Raw genomic sequence first — 22,500 nt, 5'->3', positions numbered from 1 at the left:
GTAATATTTAATATCAAGCAGAAACAGTTATGAATCCCGACTCCGAAACTTCGCTTCCAGATTCGCCACCTCGTCTGACCCTAAAGTCATCGAAATTCATTCCTCATCTCTGCCTTAGGAATGATGGGCAAAGTTCTGTATTACTTTTCCCACTAAAAAAAAAAAAAAAAATCATTCCGTTCGTTACACGCTGTAAAAGTGACGAGATACGAGCAAACATTTTGTTGATATTGCTTCGGGCATGATTTTTTATCAACGTTCGCAGTGGTTATTTCTCAGAAATTTTCGTTCGTTCCATCTCGTTTCAACTTTCTTTATTGATCTTATGGGTACTTTTTGTTCTTGTATATGGGCAAGGCATGGGGTGCAACCTCAAGAGGATGAGTTTATTGGTGTTTTAACTTTTGATCGATGTTTTGCGGTAATTTATTCCTGTGCGGGGTCGTTGCGAAATTACACAGAGGGTAGGAGTCATCAAATTGTGAAGAGGGTTATGAATAACTGATATGCATGAAACAGAGAGGGAGTAAATCACATTTTGCTTTGTTCGAATATAACCTCTCTCTCTCTCTCTCTCTCTCTCTCTCTCTCTCTCTCTCTCTCTCTCTCTCGCCAATATGCAAGAGAGAGATAGAGAGAGAGAGAGTCAACCACATTTTGCATTGTTGAAACATAGTCTCTCTCTCTCTCTCTCTCTCTCTCTCTCTCTCTCTCTCTCTCTCTCTCTCTCTCTCTCTCTCCAATATGCACGACAGAGAGAGATAGAGTCAACCACATTATCCTTTGCTGAAGCATAGTCTCTCTCTCTCTCTCTCTCTCTCTCTCTCTCTCGTCAATATGCATGAGAGAGAGAGAGAGAGAGAGAGAGAGAGAGAGAGAGAGAGAGAGAGAGAGAGAGAGAGTCAACCACATTTTGCATTGTTGAAGCATAGTCTCTCTCTCTCTCTCTCTCTCTCTCTCCAATATGCATGACGGAGAGAGATAGAGAATCAACCACATTATCCTTTGTTGAAGCATAGTCTCTCTCTCTCTCTCTCTCTCTCTCTCTCTGCTCTTTATATATCTATATCCATTTAAAATAAAGGTTTGTCATCACTTAAGGAGAGATGTCAGTTAACAAACATCTTGCGCTACTTGACAGAACTTGACCTACCCGAACCAAGATAAAAGAGTGACTAGAAATTAAAAACAAGAAAAGGAGAGGAGTAAGCGTAGTATAGAAGATGTCCCTGCCGAGGTTTATATTGATCTTGCTGCTCCTGTACTCCTGTGTATGTATGTATGTATATATATACATACATATATGTAAGTATGTATATATATATATATAAATAAATAAATATATATATATATATATATATATATATATATATATATATATACATATATATATATATATATATATATATATATATATATATATATATATATATATATATATATATATATATATATATATATACTGTATATATATACATACAGAGAGAGAGAGAGAGAGAGAGAGAGAGAGAGAGAGAGAGAGAGAGAGAGAGAGAGAGAGAGAGAGAGAGAGAGAGAGATCTTAAAACGTAACATTCTGGGCAAGATTCTTTCCATGGGAAGGTAATTAAAAATTTTATGGGTTAAAATGTATTCATTATTTTCCCTGAATCAGGCCCACTCGTTTACTGTAGCATGTGATCCTTAAATGTTTCATTCAAGTAATATATTACTTTTTATACTTATACACACACACACATATATATATGTATGTATTATATACATATATATGTTACACAATCAAGAGTAAATCTCATTGCTTACCTTTAACAAAAAAAGTCGAGAAGTCTCATCTATTGGTATCTTGATAGTGAGCTCATCAAAAAGGCTACTGGCAACGTACTTTCGTACATACACACACGCATTCTCTCTCTCTCTCTCTCTCCTTTTCTCTCTCGCTCTCAGGTCTACAGCGAAACAAGTGTTACCCAAAATAATTTATTTGACAAAAATCTAACATAACTGGATTGCAAGAAACAAGAGGTGAAATGAAATGGAATACTAATGGTCACCAAAGGATCAAACATATTACTGTCCTTCATATTCAACTAATTATTCTCCCTAGATACTTTCCCCACACTAGGTCAAAATAAGTCAAAATCCAGTACATTCCCAATGAGTACATCTTAACCTCTTCCTCAGATAAACATCTGAAGACGTCAAATAAAACCCTTATTCAACAAATGCATAAAAATAAAGATATGGGGATTCCTCCCATGTTACTTATAAGTACACACAATGTAATAGATATATATGTTAAATGAAAAGAACAATCTACAGATTGGGATATCTAAAATGTTTCCTACCTCCAAATAGTAATGTTCACAGTCTTAATCGGCAGGTCTCGAACCATAGTCTTCACCGAAGACTTCTAACAATATTCGGTGTTGATCTTCGAATGACAATTTGTTTGATACCTAATCCCTTCACACCCTGGGGTTCCTACTAAAAAAAAAAAAACACATCTGAATGAATTCACCGGAACCTGGACATTTCCAGCGAACGAACTCACAAAGTCTTGTCGCTAGGCAGGGATGTTCATACGTCTCAAAAATATCTGACACACCTGACACGTATACAGTTCTACTAATCAGGATGCGGGCCAGACAACAGCTGAACATTCTCTCAAGGTTCTTCCCAGTGCCTCCAGCCACACTTATTACTCAAACATCTACTGTGTATTGTAATTCATAAAATATCTGTGACCTATTAGCTTTTTCATATATATATATATATATATATATATATATATATATATATATATATATATATATATATATATATATGCTTAAAAATCACAGTAGATGCACGTGACTTCAGTGTATAAGCTTGAATCCTGTGGATTTGCTTATATATATATATATATATATATATATATATATATATATATATATATATATATATATATATATATATATATATATATATATATATATATATATGTATGTATGTATGTATGTATGTATGTATGTATATATGTAACGTATTCAAAAACATATGACACAAATACATACACACACACACACACACACACACACATATATATATATATATATATATATATATAGAGTGTGTGTGTGTACGGATTAATTCCTATTTACTATGAAATCGTAAATAATAAAACAGGAAACCGTTCTTCTTTGGCTGTCATCTTTCAGCGGCATTCCTCCCAACCGGAAACCAAGAAACCAATAAATTGTCCATACTGATGCAGAATGGAAGTTACTCGCGTACGTGTGTGTGTGTTGTCAGCTGCCACACACCAGCCAAACGGAGAGCCTTCAATTTTGCCGCCAATATTGGCTAAATGGTGTAAAGTTTGGCAGCCAGAAGCCTGAAAGTGGCAGAAAAAGTTCTGGTGATGCGCCCACTTTGTGGGTTTTTATTTCGCAATGTGCAGGACTGTGAATCCTTGAGATGCAAATGAAAACTCAAACTTTTTTTTTTTTTTTGCTTTCGTGTTTTCATTGGAAGGAGAATTTGTAAGGAGATTTATCAAATTCTTATTGAAATAACGCTAAGAAGTTTACTTTCTCTCTCTCTTGCTTGATAGAGCAATTATTTAGAAAAACATTCCTGTTAATATATTTCCTAATAATAAATATGTCCTCTATCTGTGTCGATCTATTTAACTATATATATATATATATATATATATATATATATATATATATATATATATATATATATATATATATATATATATATATATATATAAAGACAAAATCTATGAAGGAAAGAGAAACAATGGAGTGCGAGGCCTTTCGACTGTCGTCTTTACTTAGCAGACTAACAAATATAAAAATAAGTTTACAAAGAAAGTTTATATAAATGACAGCTGGGGATTAATAAGGAAAAAAATGTACCTTTGTAATCCCCATCTGTCATTTATATGAGCTTTCTTTGTAAACTTATTTTTATATTTGTTCAGTCTGCTAAGTAAAGGACGACAGTCGAAAGCCCTCGCAGCTCTCCATTGTTTCTCTTTCCTTCATGGATTTTGTCTTTATTTGTATATTCATCACGCTTCATTTTTTCGTGATTCACTTTATACATACACGCACACACACACACACACATATATATAAATATATATATATATATATATATATATATATATATATATATATATATATATATATATATATATATATATATATATATAGAGCCATAAAAAAACACAAAAGGGTAGAAAGTTACAGCTATACTTCGGAGACACTGTCTGTCTCCCTCAACCTGCCTGTTGAGGGAGACAGACAGTGTCTCCGAAATATAGCTGTAACTCTCCACCCTTCTGGTGTTTTTATGTGCTCCTTTTATTAGATGGATTTCTGTTTTAACAGAAAATATATTACTGTCATATATATATATGTATATATATATATTTATTTGTATAAGTATATATATATATATATATATATATATATATATATATATATATATATATATATATATATATATATATATATATATATATATATATATATATATATATATATATATATATATATTACTTTCTCTCTCTCTCTCTCTCTCTCTCTCTCTCTCTCTCTCTCTCTCTCTCTCTCTCGTCATGCGTTAGTTCGAAAGACCTATGCGTGGCCGAACAATTCGAATTCATGTTTATCCGCCGTTGGTTTTTCTCCAACAACGAGCACCGTTAACACGTGTTAGTTTCCAGCTCTGGAAACCATTGTTCTTTGTTTGCGTTTTATTCGCTATTCAACCAATTCTTTCCCTGTTGGTTTTGTGGACCATTTCCGGATCATTGTTGGAGAGCTTTTAGTTTGAGGGCTTTCATTTTGTTGCGTCTGACTGATACTTATTCATTATTTCTGTCTATGGGTTGTTTGTCAATCTGTAGTACCTACGTCAGCACCATCGTTTTATTGTTACTTCTACGCACGTGCTCAAACGTGAGCACATCTCTAAAATGCACACACGCATTTACACGCACACACGCATAAACACACATATACATACGTGCACACACACACACACACACACACACACATATATATATATATATATATATATATATATATATATATATATATATATATATACACACACACACATACATATATATGTGTGTGTATAGCTGATTCACGGAGATATAAAACGCGATGAATGTATAAATAAAGGCAAATGCCACGAAAGAAAATGAAACAATGGGTGGTTGTTAGGCCTTTCGACACACGGTCCTTTACAGGACCACGTGTCGAAAGGCCTTGCAACCACTCCATTGTTTCATTTTTCCTCCGTGGCATTTGCCTTTATATATATATATATATATGCGTGTGTATATATATATATATATATATATATATATATATATATATATATATATCAGATTGCGATCCTCCCCTGGTAAAATAGGAACCCACTTCCAGAGGAGGAATGAGGTTAAAGCTAAACCCATTGAACTAACAATAATGATAAGAATGTATTCAAACTCAGTTTTAAAAATATCCATTGAATTTACATAAATTTATACCACGGCTTCAGTGAACATACTTGCACTATGTTAAGGTTATATTAAATATTTCACTCTATGGGCCGAAACACATAGAATCTCGACCCTCGATTGAACAATACTTTTGGATTGGCTTTCCACTGAAAGCCTTGAAATTCTAAAATGGAAAGAATAACGGGGCTTTCCTTTCATAGTCAGTTTCAAAACAACACGTCTAAGGGGAATGAGGCCAACGCTCAATCCACTGCTTCTAAAAGGAAGACCAGAATTTCAGCTCGTGTTTACAAAATCTATCAGATTTAGATCCGTCTTTCCTAGAATTGGTTGCTGGGCTGAAATAGCCTATGGGAATCTAATGTTCTCACTCGCTGCAACTGTTAATTGTCAAGAGTGAAAAATGATAAGCGATTGTAGCAACAGATAGCAACAAAAACAATGAACATGGTGGGCAAAATATGGGAAGGGACAGCCACCTTGTGCAGTGTGGATTATACATAATAATTAGTTGACAATGATCAGAATGATTTAATTTTTAAGGTCTCGGTTAACAGTCTTCCTCCAACACAAATCACCTTAATTTGTCTGAAAAACTGAAAGAGCGTCATATAGAAATTATTCTTTTCAGTAGGAAAGTTTATTTAACTAGGCTTCCGGTTGTTACTCAACTGGGTCTTTCATACATGCCAGAAGGGTCGTTCACTGTTCTTTTTTTTGACGACGGTTATGTTCACCAGAAATTCAATATCTGTCATTTTAACGAAGGTTTTTGTGTTGACATCATGACCAGTATCACCCCCTCGCTATTGCAACGAGGATTTTTGTATTTGCAAAAATTCGGTATCTATCTGACCTTTTTTCGTAACGTTTTCTTTTTATTTGCAGACCATTCTGTATCTGTCCTGTTTTATTTGTTTAGTTTTTGTATGCTTTGTCAAGTGAAGCTTCATCAAGCAAAATTCAGTTTGTTGTTTGCAGTATTCTTTCGTGAGAGCTCTCATCTCAGTATGTTGTTGTTTTACAAACTGCGACATTTCAACATTTGTTTTTCCTGTCGGAAGTACTTGTTGACTAATCCAATACTACATTTCATTTCCTGAGACAGTGCTTCTGTTGCCCTTTTATTTCCATCATTTAATTTTTATGACTGTCAGTTGGGAATGCTGCAAAAGTATTTTATGGCAACCTTCGTATTTCTCGTTAAAAGAAAATGATTTTGCCTGACGAGCATTTACAGTTGAACCCTTGCCTCTTCATGTGAAAATTTATTTATTTATTTTTTAAAGTTTGAGAAGGATATTAATGCCTTTGGCACACAAGCTCCCGTGATCCGTACTAAAGGCTTTCAACAGGCCTTCAAAGGAAAAGAAAAATAATGGGTCATATATTTTGCACATAACTTCTCCCAGAATAATGCACGATATTGATTTTATAATGACCTGATGTGAGGTTATTTGAATCGTATGTTAATGTATTACTGCTTTCTTTTCCAAGCATTAAGTTTGTGGTAATTTGTCCTAGAACGGCTTCACGAATATTCACAGACTATTTTTTTTAATGAGAATTACATTGGAGAAATTATATATTCCCGATGGATACCACATAGAAATATAAAAATGTAAAGAAAGAATTCAACCTTTCATACGCCGGACACTGCACAAAGTGATGTCCAGAGCAGATTTAATATGATCACAATACATTTTTTACAACTTGTGAAAGAAGATGTAAATTACGCGTATATTTAGGGGTGACTATGATAATTGTATTTACAATCATGAAAGGAAATTAAATTAACCCTACCCAGGGGTTCCCTTGCTACTTTTGAACACTACTCATTTTCCAATTCATTCTTTATAGTTTCCATTTAAACTCCATAATCTTCCTTCCCTAAAGGAAGCAATGTACAGTCTCTAATCGAATGAATTTTGTTTATTCATAAATTCATTTTTTGAAAGCCATAATCACAGTAATGAAAAGCAATGCGTATCCAAGGGCGGTCTACGTGTAATAAACTATACCTTCGGATTAGCCATCATCCAACCCGGGTTCATCAGACCATTAACCGCAATGAAAGCATGCAAAATGAAGGTTTCTTGGTCAGAGCTTCGGGATGGTACGTAACGTCCCTCGGGTGGGGACTTGGCCGTTTCTTGCGTACGGTTTTTATGGCGTGGATATAAAAAGCCTCATATTGATTAATATGATGAATTATAACAGAAATGTTAATGATGATAAAGATAAAGAAAACTAAAATAATAATAATTGATTTGAGCAATGTTAAGATTAACTACAATGACAATGACGGTGATAGCAATAATGATAGAAATAATAATGGAAGCTGTCGAGAACATGCTAGACTCTTATTTCGTTACATATTAATTATTATTATTATTATTATTATTATTATTATTATTATTATTATTATTATTATTATTATTGCTGTTGTTGTAACTATTTCTTTTATTATCATAATTATTAGTGTGTTAGGCTCATTTACCCCGCTTGCCAATCGCATTGAAGGTAATCGACCCATTGCTATTGACCGACAGGTAAAGGCAGTAGATGGCCCTGGGTAAGGATTCCCGGGAATCGCGTTCCAGGACCTAATCGATAGGACTGACCCGGAAAAGGATTAGATTCCACTTCCTTTAGATCTTTCCTAAGTCATTCCAGGTCCTGGGATTAGATCCTTTCTCTTTTTACCTTCATTTTCTCTTATGTTTCTTTTTTTCATTTTCATTCCGTTGGTAATGAAATGGTGAAGAAAAATGGAATGTTTTATCATTTTTTTTCTCGTTGCATAGCTGAGTTCAGTCGAGGTAATCACAGACTGACCAGGAAGTGTGATGACACGAAACTTCTTTCTCACGTTCATATATATATATATATATATATATATATATATATATATATATATATATATATATATATATATATATATATATATATATATATTTCAGTAATGAAGACAAGAACACGTGTTTAACTGACGTCGAGATAGAACCCCAGTCTCTCAAATTAGATTCCATACTTTATATATATATATATATATATATATATATATATATATATATATATATATATATATATATATATATATATGTGTGTGTGTGTTGTATATACTGTATGTTTATATATATATTTATATACATATATATATATTTATATATATAAGTATATATGCAATATATATATATATATATATATATATATATATATATATATATATATATATATATATATATATATGTGTGTGTGTGTGTGTGTGTGTGTGTGTGTGTGTGTTTGTGTATGTATACAATGTTATAATACTGCTACTCCTAACACTAATAATCAAGGAGAATATATACATGAGAAAACAGAGAGTTAGACACCATTTTAATTTTATATCCTATTTTATCGAGACAAAACAATCGTAACCAATGGATCGTCAAGGAAGTTGGGAAGCCTGCCTCCACCTCCACCAAAAAAAAAAAAGCTAAAATAAATAAATAAAATATGAATAATACCGAAAAGAAAGGTTTCGTGCTCGCTGACACACACGTCATCCGACCTTACCTTTCATGCTAGCCACGGAAGGCCGGGGAAAAGCCTAATGACCGAGCGGGAACGAATCCAGGTCACGGATTGACTGTATTGTCAAAATTCTTTGGGGTCATGTGAACCGAATTCTTTTTAAGATAAGTGGGGTGTGACTGCGCTGTTAATTGTTTACTTTTTAATTTTTTTCCATCTTTTTTTTCGCTTTTTGGCAATGATTGTTTTGCTCTGAGGATACTTTGATGGTTGGTTAATTGTAATTTTGGAATTCTTTGTAGATGTGAATAGATTACGAGTGACAATAATGATAACAAATACTTGGCACTCTGTCACTTGGTTTTACCCTTCTGACACATGAATGGTTTTTTCTTTTGTTAAATTTCATAGAAAATCACTTGTGATTTTGACTTACTCTTTACGTATGTAGGCCCCATATGAATATTAATAATAATAATAATAATAATAATAATAATAATAATAATAATAATAATAATAATAATAATAATAATAATAGTTACTATAGAACATTAGCATTGACCTGATCTTTACCAGGCTGTTTTTTATACCGTAAAATTTTTGAAAAAGATTAGACTTCAGTTTAGCTGGAAATATCCCAGCCTATTTCGATTAGAACTCCGAATGTGTGCAGAGGCGGGAAGTTTGAAGTTCCTGTAGTGGCACAGGTGACAGTACAGAAGTTTCGTTCCCTCATTATGGCCCTTTTGGGTGTCCAAAATGGGATATTTTCTTTCCTTTGAAACTTTCCTAGTTGTGCAAGGTCAAAGAGAAGAGCAAATTAAGAATTTAAGTATCGTTCATATAAATCCACGCGTTGTACTAACTATTATTAATTTTACTAGCTGACCAACCCGGCACTGCCTGGCATAACTCTGAATGACAGCCTATAAACTTTCTCTCTCTCTCTCTCTCTCTCTCTCTCTCTCTCTCTCTCTCTCTCTCTCTCTCTCTCTCTCTCTCTCGTGATGCCTTACCCCCACATTGCTGATTTCTAGATAGTAAGTCATATGTACTGTATACCAAGTTTGGTTGAAATTGCTCAATGCGTTTCAGTTATTTTGGCATATGCACACGCACATACATCCTTTTTTATATATATAGATTAATGTAAAGTAATGAACATAATTTCCTACCTCTAATTTAACGATTTGACTTTTATAACTACAATGGAGTCACAAGTGCATTGACCATTGAAACAATTAAAACATAATATAAGCCTGGCTTTTGATGAATTTATACCCGCGCAAAACATTTGTCTAAGCATAAAGAATAAATATAATATTACTTATATATAACTCTATCCCTCTCCTATTGGCTGACATGCTAAAATGCTCCCTTTTGTGGCAAATAAACCAGAAAAATATTCTTATATATCATGTTTCTAGAACAAATAAAAAGGAATGATAGCAGATAAAATCCAACCGATAAAGGTATACATAGTCATTAGTATATTTTTCTCTGCTCAGCCGTAATATTAATGATCTAATAACTACAATAAAACAAATAAAGACCTAATCATCTAAAGGAAAGAATTCCTTACTTTTTTTTTCTGAGCCAGACATGTCTTTAGGCCAAATGCTCGACTGTGCCTCTAAATAGGAGAAGGCAGCCTCATTACGGTAATGATGATGGCGGTAATAATCATTATTTTCATGGAAGCTAATTATTAGCCAAATTAACTACGGCACAACGACTATGACTTGTTGCATCATTAGCGATGTGAGTCTCTCTCTCTCTCTCTCTCTCTCTCTCTCTCTCTCTCTCCTCTGTATCCGTTATTTTGGCTGAAAAGGAAAATTAATTCCTTTCGATAAATTAGTTATGATTGATCTTTAAGACAAAAAAAAGGAATAACGAAACATGAAATAAAATTGATGAAAGTTCAAATAATCTTTAGTATATTTTCTTTGTTCGGCTGTGATACTGATTAACTAATAATAATTACATGAAAGCAAACAAATACTGAAGTAAATAAGTAAACAAGATTTACCAGATGAGGGAAAACTTCAGCGTTTGAAAAATGCGTCGAGGTTTCTTCGGCGCAGTTGAGTTTTCTGTACAGCGTATATTCAAGGCCACCGAAAATAAATCTATCTTTCGGTGGTTTCGGTATAATGCTGTATGAGCCGCGGCCCACGAAACTTTAACCACGGGCCGGTGGTGGCATGTCCTATATCTTTGCCAGACGCACGATTTTGGCTAACTTCAACCTTCAATAAAATAAAAACTACGGAGACTAGAGGGATGTAATTTGGTATGTTTGCTGATTGGAGGGTGGATGATCAACGTACCAATTTTCAGCCCTCTAGCCCCAGTGGTTTTTAAGATCTGATTGCAGACAAAAAAAGTGCGGACGAACGGACGAAGCCGGCACTGTAGTTTTCTTTCACAGAGAGCTAAAAGAATGATTTCATACCTTATTTTTCTAAGCTGGACATACCTTTAGGCTTAATGCTCTACTGTAGCTCTAAATAAGAAAAGATAGCCTCATTATGGTAATGATGATGGCGGTAATTATCATTTTTTTCATGGAATATAATTGTCGACTGCACTGCTACGATGACTCGTTACATCATTAGCGACGTTTCCTTCTCGCTCTCCCCCCACCCCCTCCCCCTTTCTGTACGTCTGTCTGTCTGTCATTGTAATTATAGAAGAGAAAGAGGAGTGTCAAATATTCTTAAATTGGAGAGAAAGAGAGAGAGAGAGAAACCCTCTATCTCTCTTTACTTTTCTGTTCGTTTTCTGATACTAATTATTATTCTGGCATTCTTGTACACACACACACACACACACACACACACACATATATATATATATATATATATATATATATATATATATATATATGTGTGTGTGTGTGTGTGTGTATATATATATATATATACATATATATACTTATATAAACACGCATACACACATCTACACAAACACACACACACGCACACATCTATATTCCATCTACTTCCCAACGAGAAATAAATAAAGAATAACAAACAAAAAGTCTACCAGGAGACACGAAATTCCTCCTTCACGCTATACAAACAAATAAATGTTTATCGGAAAAAAGATATTCTCCAGCATGAAATGGAATCGAATGACACATTTATATGGCGTAGGTTGACATGGAGGCTTGACGAAATGATGAACGTTTCTGTTGCTCAGAAAAGTATCCCTTCTCTATTTTATACCTCTTTGACGCGGTAAGGAAATTATCTAGATTATTTCTGCTTCCTTCGTGCTTTAGACTATCTTGCTTATCTGAAGAGGGCGAGAAGGAAATATTTTTTAAAATTTGATCAGACATGTGAGTTGAAAAAGATGTGTTTTAGTGTACCGATCTTCCCTTCCACGTTAGCTACTTGAGAGAGAGAGAGAGAGAGAGAGAGAGAGAGAGAGAGAGAGAGAGAGAGAGAGAGAGAGAGAGTGACTGGCGTCTAAAGTCAATTGAAAATCCAAGTCTTACGCATGGCATAATTGAAACTTCTCTTTGACCAAAGAACTTTGAAACATCGACTGAAAAAGATCAATAGACCACTAATTCTTTTTAATGTGGCGAATCCTTAAGTTTGACATCCAAAGGGTTGTGGGTTGCTTTTTGGTAATGAAAAACAGATTACTTTCTTAATTAGCTTTTTCGATAAAAACACGAAAGGAATGACAGGTTGTTTTCACGTTTATCTTCCAAAAAGAAGTAATTACTAATGTTGATTTTAGAAATTGTAAGTTAATTGAAAAATCAAATACGTTATTTATTTTTTCAACATGGCTCCAGAGAAAAAAAATAAAACACACACACTCACACACACACACACACACACACACATATATATATATATATATATATATATATATATATATATATATATATATATATATAAATTTTTACTCATCAGGATCAGAACCCAGGTCTTTCAAATGAAAGATCAGAGCTCAGCCAACCAGGCCACACAAGTCATAAAAGAAGGTGGAACCTGAGTGCAACTGTACCCAAGGAATTACCTGGGCAGGCTAACTGCTTACATACCAGCATGTTTTCCCCAACTTCCCGACTCAACAGTGCCCCAATTGACAGCACTTCATTGGAATTATCCTTTCTGAGTGAATTCCTTGGGTACAGTTGTAATCAGGTTCCAACTTCTTTTATGACTTGTGTGGCCCGGTTGGCAGCGCTCTGGTCTTTCATTTGAAAGACCTGGGTTCGATCCTAATGTGAGTCAGAAATTTATTTCTGTTCCACACGTAATTGTGTGTTGATTATTTCTATCATATTCACTCAGAAAGGATAATTCGAATGAAATGCTGTCCATTGGGGGAAGTTGGGAAAACACGCTGGTATGGAAGCAGTTAGCTTTCCCAGGTAATTCCTTGGGTACAGTTGCGCTCAGGTTCCGATTTCTTTCATGACTTGTGTGGCCTGGTTGGCAGCGCTCTGGTCTTTCAATTGAAAGACCTGGGTTTGATCCAGATGTGAGTCAGAAATTTATTTCTGTTCCACTGTAATTGCGTATTGATATACACACACACACACACACATATATATATATATATATATATATATATATATATATATATATATATATATATATATATATATATATATATATATATATATATATATATATATATATATATATATATATATATATATATATATATATATATTATGACATGCCTAAGCTGAATGTCCTCGTATTTAGTGGTAAATACTTTAGCTTATAGATGGCCTTAGCTAACACTCAGTAGGAAACATAAAAAAAAATAATATTCCACCAAAATAAAATCCAATCTGTGCGAAACCATGGTCGGGTGAACGAAACTCAGCAATCTCTTATTATAATTATTAATTACTAATCATACAAATTAACACTAATTATTTAACACTTATACGTGAACAAAATTGCTTCAACAAAACACTTCACTAGAATCATTAAACATATAGCAAATAGTTCAATAATTCAACACAATTAAATGTAATATCTAAATAACAAAATGCACTTAGTAAAAGGAGAAAGAGCTACAAACACTGTCTTCAATACAGGAAGAATACACCTAACTTAACAAGACGTTTGAAGTACCCAAGTAAACAAAATTAAGAACATAAAGGAGGAATAATGGGAAAAGAGACTTTGCTCTGGACTAGGAAGGATCAAAAAGTGAAGAAAGCAATCAACAGAGGTCGTGCATATAGAAAGTAAGAAAGTACTAAAGACAATTTATAATATTCAGTATGTACAATATATATATATATATATATATATATATATATATATATATATATATATATATATATATATATATATATATAGTATAAATTACTTTTCTCCAGATGTTACTATGACCTTTGTTGTGAAGGACTTCTTAACCATTTTTTTTTATCACGTCCTTCTTGTTTACAACATACTTTATAATCCTACAAATGCTGAGTGAAAGAAAGTCGCCATCTCGAGTGTCAGCCAGTCTGACCAGTCCTTATTATACATCTCCAGCATTTGAAGGTTCTACCATCTTTCATGTTCCCTGTATCAGTCAACTGTATTTTTTTTAACATACGGGAAGAAAAATCCATTCACAGGCATCGAATTTTGTTTCGGCCCGATGCCAGTCTCGGTTGCTTCGTCATACACAAGACAAAGAGAGTAATCAATACAGGCTGCTCTAGGAACAAGAGTCTGTGCTGGCATAAGGCAAGCAGAATCGCCAACTAACTAAAAGAAAAAAAGTTATCTCACACTTAAAAAATTCTGTGGGCATAGAAGAACATATCTGCGTTGTTTTCTTAAGCTCATTTTCATCAGAAATAGATGCAATATATTGGTAAGCAAAATATTTATTTATTACTTATCTATTTGCTCATCTTTTGGCGAGACGATGCGTGTCGGGGGGAGGGGAGGGGAGGTGGGAGGGAGGGAGGAGATGTGGGAGGGAGGGAAGATGAGGAAAGTAGAAAAGGCGAAGTTGACTGAAATATGCAGGAAGTTTCTACGAAACAAGCAACGAGATGATGAACTCGCAAAAGTTTGGAGATTTTATGTTTGTGGGAATATTTCTCCTCTTAGGGGGGAATCCCTAATGACTCTGGTTAGACAGGAAATGATGCATATGTTTGCGAAATTCCGCCATGAATATCTTTCTTCAGAACTTTGGATGGTCCCTCTTCAAGGAGGGATCTATTTTGTCTCTCCTGCCCAGAAGCTGGTTTGCTTTACTATGAATTTTATCTTTCAGAACTTTTCTAGTATATATTTTGAACTCATCATTGCACTTTTTTTTCCATTTTTTAAAAACTTGTATTAAAAAGCAAGAATTTTTCTTATGGAATTCTTACCTTCAAAAATTTTTTCTGATAAATATTCTGAACCTATGTAATGTGTTCATATTTCAAACATTTATGATATAAACAGCAGTAATTTACTTTTTTTATTTTTTAGAATTCCAGCATCCAAAAGTTTTGTTCATGAACATTTTTGACCTCTCATATCATTTTATTCTAATATATTGAAAATTCCTCTTATGAGCGGTCTAAGTTTTCCATTAAACAGAAGCATAGCTTTCAAAATTTCATTTTATGGATTTTTGTGACCTATCCTAACATTTTTTTAGAATTTTATTTGTTTTCGTCTTATCTGAAGAATTATAGCTATCAAAAGTTCAGATTACTAAAGATTTTCCTAGTATTTGTTTAATTTTTCTTATAATTTGCTTTATGAACACGTACCTTAAATTCTGTATAATAATAATGATAATAATAATAATAATAATAATAATAATAATAATAATAATAATAATAATAATAATAATAATAATTTAGACACACACACACATATATACATATATATATAAATATATATATATATATATATATATATATATATATATTATATATATATATGTATATATGTGTGTGTCTAAAATTATTATTATTATTATATATATATAATAATATAATAATATATATATATATATATATATATATATATATATATATATTATATATATATATATATATATATATATATATATATATATATATGTATATATATATATGTATATATATATATATATATATATATATATATATATATATATATATATATATATATATATATATATATATTATACATAAATACTGGAAACGGTACGGACGGTTTTCAAGGACCTGTTCAGACGAAGGACTTCAGTTTTCTTTTACGAATCACGACAGCTTATACGACCTGATCTGCCTTCATTACCAAGACTAATTTCGACCCTAAGACAAAAACACCCTTCGTCAAACTTCGCAACCCAACAGCCGTTTGCCTTCGTATCGCCATGAAGGCGGAATTACGCCTCAGTAAAAGAAGTTGAGATCCTATATCCTATTAGGGCATAAACACCTTGAGCACCAGTTTCGTGAAGTTAGGTCCTACTTAGGTCCTACTTAAGTGAGTAGGGAAAATAGCTCTCTAGTTATGGCCCTGTAATTTTTTTACGACCCAGAGTTAGAATTGGCCTCTCAAGTTTTTTTTTTATATAAAGTAATATTAAAAGAATGTGTTGCTTTCTCATATTTTAAAGGGAGGAGAGTCACCCATATTGGGTATATATATATATATATATATATATATATATATATATATATATATATATATATATATATATATATATATATATATATATATATATATATATATATATGAAATATTTTCTGTTAAAACAGAATTTGCCTGAGGAGAGAGACAGTTTGGTATTTGAAATATAGCCTTTATTTTTCACAATTTGGCGTTTCTATGGGCTCCTTTATTTTTGATGTACAAAATTTATTCACTTGTGTACCAGTTTTAGAGTTGCTTGAATTTTTAAATAGGGAACTAAATAAATATGTTTTTCCATGCCTGTTCCAGACATTTTAAAATTAATTAGACTTAGTGTAATAGATACGTTTTGTTTTAATAACAGCTATTATAAGCAGAAATTTGGAATGGAAATGGGCAACTGTTTGTCTCTAGTGCTGTCAAACTTATACATAGAATTCCATGAAACTCGAATTGCCAATAGCATATTGCCAGATGATGTTTACTTGGATAGATAAGTAGATGGCACTTTTACAGTTTCGAGTGTAAGCCACAACATTGATAAATTTCTGTCAGATCTTAATTCCTTAGTACCATCAATAAATTTCACCATGGAGAAAGAAACAAATAACTCCATAAACTTCTTGGATACTAATGTAATAAGAACAGACAGTGGCCTGAAATTCAAAATTCACAGAAAACCTACAAATAACAACTCAATGATCAATGCAAAATCGACTTATAAACGTAATGTTAAGTACATGGCTTTGAGATCTCATTTTCTCAGAGCACTTAGACTAGTTAGCCCCTCAGTATTTGGACGAAGAGGTTAGCAATATTACCAGAACTGACATAAAAAACCACTTTTCAGTCAGGGAAACAGAGGAATGTTTATTCGTAGCTAAACAAACATATTATAGAACAAAATCCAAAAAGGAATATGATATGAGTAATACTTTGGTTCTCCCTTTCCACCCTTCATTCAGTGATGTTGTTCATCCTTTAAGAATATTCAACACAATAGGAAAGACAGTCATTTGCAACAGCCCCAAACAAGAAGGTGTGGTTTACAAAATACCTTGTGAATGTGGCAAATTCTACCTGGGACAAACCGGAAAAGATATTGAGAAGAGAATTTCCGAACATCGATATTGTGCAAGAAACAATTCTCCAAGCTGTTACTTTACATGTTAAAAAATGCGGCTGTCCTGTTCTTTGGAACAAAACAGAAATATTATTCAAAGAAAAAGATATCATGACAAGAAATTTGTTAGAAATGGATTGCATAAGTTTTAGCAATCAAAAAACTTTAATATTAGTCAGGGGATAAATAAATTAGTCCCTTTATTCCTTCACCTTGTTTCACAACAGTACAAATTCAGAGAAAGGTTTTAAATGACCTATCACCAAACCGTTGAATAGTTCTCTCTTTTAACTTTTCTGAATCGCTAATTCTTGACCATTCTTGTATGATCTAAACAACCTAATTTTAACTTTGACAACTGTTCTTTGATTTTTTTTCAGGTGAGAAACAATGTCTGTGATTTCTATGAACGTACTTATTCTGTTTAGTTGTAGTAAAGCTCTTGAAGAGGAATGGTGGAAGGCGAAATTATTATCGAGCTATTAGATTGTTCTATTCTCTTTTTCTCTTGTGGACTATATTGACGTATATATATATTATATATATATATATATATATATATATATATATATATATATATATATATATATATATATATATATATATATATATATATATATATATATATATATTACGCATACCCCGTGGTTGTGCATGCAGATAAATGCAGCTGTATGCACATATGAAAAATATTTGTTTGTATGACCTAAATTCCTTGTATAACAGTCGTAATTATTTAGTTTATTCAGCACATTACAATGCAAATGAGATTTGTTATAAGCTGAAGCGAAACGTAATGTATTAATCATTACAATAATTACGGGCATAACGCCGGAGTTAGCTTGTTATGGCGCAGCCGGGAATGTAATTACTGGGCCCGTTCTGTGTCACAAAAATAACCGGCTGTCACAACGCTCCCATTACGTCTTCGATTTCTGGCGGCAATTGAGTAAATTTCCAGCATAGTTATGAATCATTTCACGACATTTATATGAATTTACATCACAATTACCGTTCGCATCATGTCCTGTTCCGATATTAAATCCGCGCACATTTTTTTTTTCTTTTATATCGAACGGCTCCGCGGATCGGACGTCTCTTTCCAGGGCAACTGGTCGATGATGATCTTTTTTGTTTTCCTCCATTCTGACGGAGAAAATGCCGCTGTACCCAAAGGCTGTGTCTCAAGAGCACGTTTTCTGGCATCATTTAGCTTCCAGACGCCAAACATTGCACCAGATTGCCAATGTTGGGGGCGAAATTGAAGTGTCTGTGTGACTTCCATTTCGACACCGATGTAGGGAACATATCTGGAACTTTCCTCAATGTCTGATGGCAAGATGCTAAGAGATATTAGAGAGTTCATTCGCGTCCTGTTGCCTTAAATTTTTTATTTCTCTGAATTATGCTTGGTTCCCTGGATGAAAAAGTTGTTGTTTTCTCTTATTTCACATCTGAACGCAGAGGTATATTCAAGAGAAAATTCGCTTAGTATTATGTAAATTAAGAAATATGTTATCCATTGAGTGTCTATGCATATCCATACCTTCGGGGATCCATAATTTTTTTCTGATTTTTCTTTCATGAAAAACCAGAGTCCTATAAAGCACAAAGATCTCCTTACATCTATAGATCAAAATATCCCCTTTTTAAAATGCAGACCTTTCATCTTAACTGACAGATTTCATCGTATTTGAAAATAGATTTTTTTTACCATTGCATAGGTTGAAGCCTTAAGAAAATTTTTACCTAAGAGGGAAAAACTGCAAACTTAAGCTAGAAATTACTCCTCATCGTTGTCGAGAATAGAGAGTATAGAAACATAGAGGAGATACAGATATGGAGAAATTCATGAAGTAGAACTAACTCGCGAGAAGAAGCCTCTCAAGCGAATCTTACACAAGCGCATGAAAGCCATTCGAAAGGACATTTGCAACAAAGAAGTTCAGATAAATTTTAGACTAGCTTCCGCAAAAGCTGAGAATGGAAACTATTCCTAGAGAGATGCGTGCTAACTGCCGTCTGAAAATAGGTTTTGTGACCGTGGATTTGTCTTTATTGTACAAAAATAACTTTAACTTAAAGAGTAAGATCTGGACTGCAGTGTGAATATATATAATAAACACTTCCTTTGTAGATGATCTGCCATTTATCAAGTAATCTACCAAACAGTTATTGATCTTTCCCCCGAGGAATGCATTCAATGAATGTATTTATAGCTGCAGAGAAATGCAAATACATAAACCAAAGTAATTGCTTAGAGCTCTCTGTCCATTCTCACAGGTGTGTTAATTGTCGTTTGTCTATTTTTAATTTTGGAATTTAATTATTAATTTTTTTTTGTTTTTTGCTTTAAAGGAATTTAATTGTATGGTGTTCGATATACATTTCTTCTGTGTAATAATATTTTTTTTTTATCTATTCACAACTATTTAATGCCCACATAGGATCGAATTTAGTTGGTTTTGAGGGAATTGATAAAACTTGTTTCCTTGCTAATGCAAGTATCACTTTTGTATTTGCAAAAGGAGAGAGAGAGAGAGAGAGAGAGAGAGAGAGAGAGAGAGAGAGAGAGAGAGAGAGAGAGAGAGAGTAGGGGGACAGGCAACGCTGACGATAACCAGAGATCCCGTAATAAGCTTGAAAGCTTTTCCCAATCTCTTGCAGTCAAGGACGCGGTAGGGAGTCCTACTAAGTATCCAGTTACTGAATGAAAATCTGCGCTCATGCAAAGGTCGGAAAGCACCAAAAAAAGAAAAGAAAAAAAAGACAGAAAAACATATCGAGACCAGATGTTTCATTCTGCTCGAGTTTGTCTACCAGGCCTGAAATAAAAGCTGAAAAATATTTGCATTGCATAATGGCACGATATTACTTTCATACTAGTTGTTGCTGGTTTGGGCGGAATGTATGTGTATATAGTATATGCTTCAGAACTGTTGTAATGACACCCACATATGTCTATCTATATATGTATATACATACATACATATATATATATATATATATATATATATATATATATATATATATATATATATATATCACCAGTTAGCCTTTGCCCATGATAGTGGGTGGCTCAACAGGAATATAATGAACCGGTTGCCATGAAATTAAAGTTACACACACACACACACACACACACACACACACACACACATATATATATATATATATATATATATATATATATATATATATATATACACACATAAATCACACACTCATCAACACTATGCATATATACATACATTTTATACATATATATATATATATATATATATATATATATATATATATATAGATATATATATATATATATATATATATATATATATATATATATATATATATATATATATATACTTTATATATGTGTGTGTGTATATATATATATATATATATATATATATATATATATATGTATATATATACATATATATTATATTATAATATATATATATATATATATATATATATATATATATATATATATATATATATATACACATATCCATATTTATATTTATGCTGATAGAGCTCCTTATAAAAACTTCATCTATCAGACGCAGTTCACCGAGATTAAAAAATTATTTACATCCCCGGAGAAATCTGAAATGAAAGTATATTGTGTATTCATTTTATCCAAAAATTTGCATATTCCAAAATTCGTCATGGTAATGCCTAACTGGATATGTCTTCTCTTATTTCCCACCAGATATTTCAAGAGTCAACGGTCCGATGTCGATCTCAGGGTGGCCCAAAGGCGAGCCGGACCACAGACCACCTTTCACTCCCCTTCAGCCGACATACCGTGACACACCATCGAGGGTCGTGGCCAGGGCCAAGGACTCGGCATTCCTCCCGTGTTCGGTCGCAAACCTCGGCGAAAAAGCTGTAAGTAAAGACATAGAGCCACAGGTACTCATGCTTGCATGCTTGCCAGTGAGAAGTCCGATATCGATAACACGGCGTTCATGGGAGGGGGTGGGGTTAGTGGTCGTATTTAGACCCGTTGACAGCCAGAGAATAAAACGGAATAGATGTAACTACCTTAGCTTAGTTTGAAACGGAACACACCACACAGACAAAGATACCTATAGAAATACTGAACTAAAATGAGAGAGAGAGAGAGAGAGAGAGAGAGAGAGAGAGAGAGAGAGAGAGAGAGAGAGAGAGAGAGAGATACCTACAAAAAATACTGAGCAAAATAGTGAGAGAGAGAGAAGGAGAGAGATACCTCTGTAAAGACTGAGCAAATTAAAGAGAGAGAGAGAGAGAGAGAGAGAGAGAGAGAGAGAGAGAGAGAGAGAGAGAGAGAGAGAGGATGCCTATATAAATACTGAGCATATTAGAGAGAGAGAGAGAGAGAGAGAAAGAGAGAGAGATGCCTATATAAATACTGAGCATATTAGAGAGAGAGAGAGAGAGAGAGAGAGAGAGAGAAAGAGAGAGAGAGAGAAAGAGAGAGTCGAATTCTTTCAAAAGAGATAACAGAATTTCTTTGTTGTGATCCATACAAATTAGTAAGGAACATTCTTGCAATGCAAGTATATAAAGAAATCAAGAATTTCAAGAAACCAAAAGAGTTCAAGGTTCACCGGACTCAAACTATCTCAGTTTATATATATATATATATATATATATATATATATATGTATATATATATATATATGTATATATATATATATATATATATATATATATATATATATATATATATATATATGTAT

General features: G+C 33.0%; 1 protein-coding gene across 2 annotated transcripts in view; it reads left to right on the top strand.

Moving 5' to 3' along the window:
- The window catches only part of LOC136832132 (zwei Ig domain protein zig-8-like), a 76,513-nt gene that overhangs the window by 34,247 nt on the left and 19,766 nt on the right, over window positions 1-22,500 (top strand). For both annotated transcript variants that reach the window (XM_067092794.1, XM_067092795.1), the window contains exon 2: window positions 21,486-21,664. In XM_067092794.1, coding sequence (XP_066948895.1) covers window positions 21,486-21,664 — 179 coding nt within the window. The remainder of the gene's footprint in view (window positions 1-21,485; window positions 21,665-22,500) is intronic.

Source organism: Macrobrachium rosenbergii, chromosome 49, assembly GCF_040412425.1.
Source record: "Macrobrachium rosenbergii isolate ZJJX-2024 chromosome 49, ASM4041242v1, whole genome shotgun sequence".
Taxonomy (NCBI): Eukaryota; Metazoa; Arthropoda; class Malacostraca; order Decapoda; family Palaemonidae; genus Macrobrachium; species Macrobrachium rosenbergii.
Note: the sequence above shows the minus strand (reverse complement) of the source record. Positions and strands in the feature narration are given on the sequence as shown.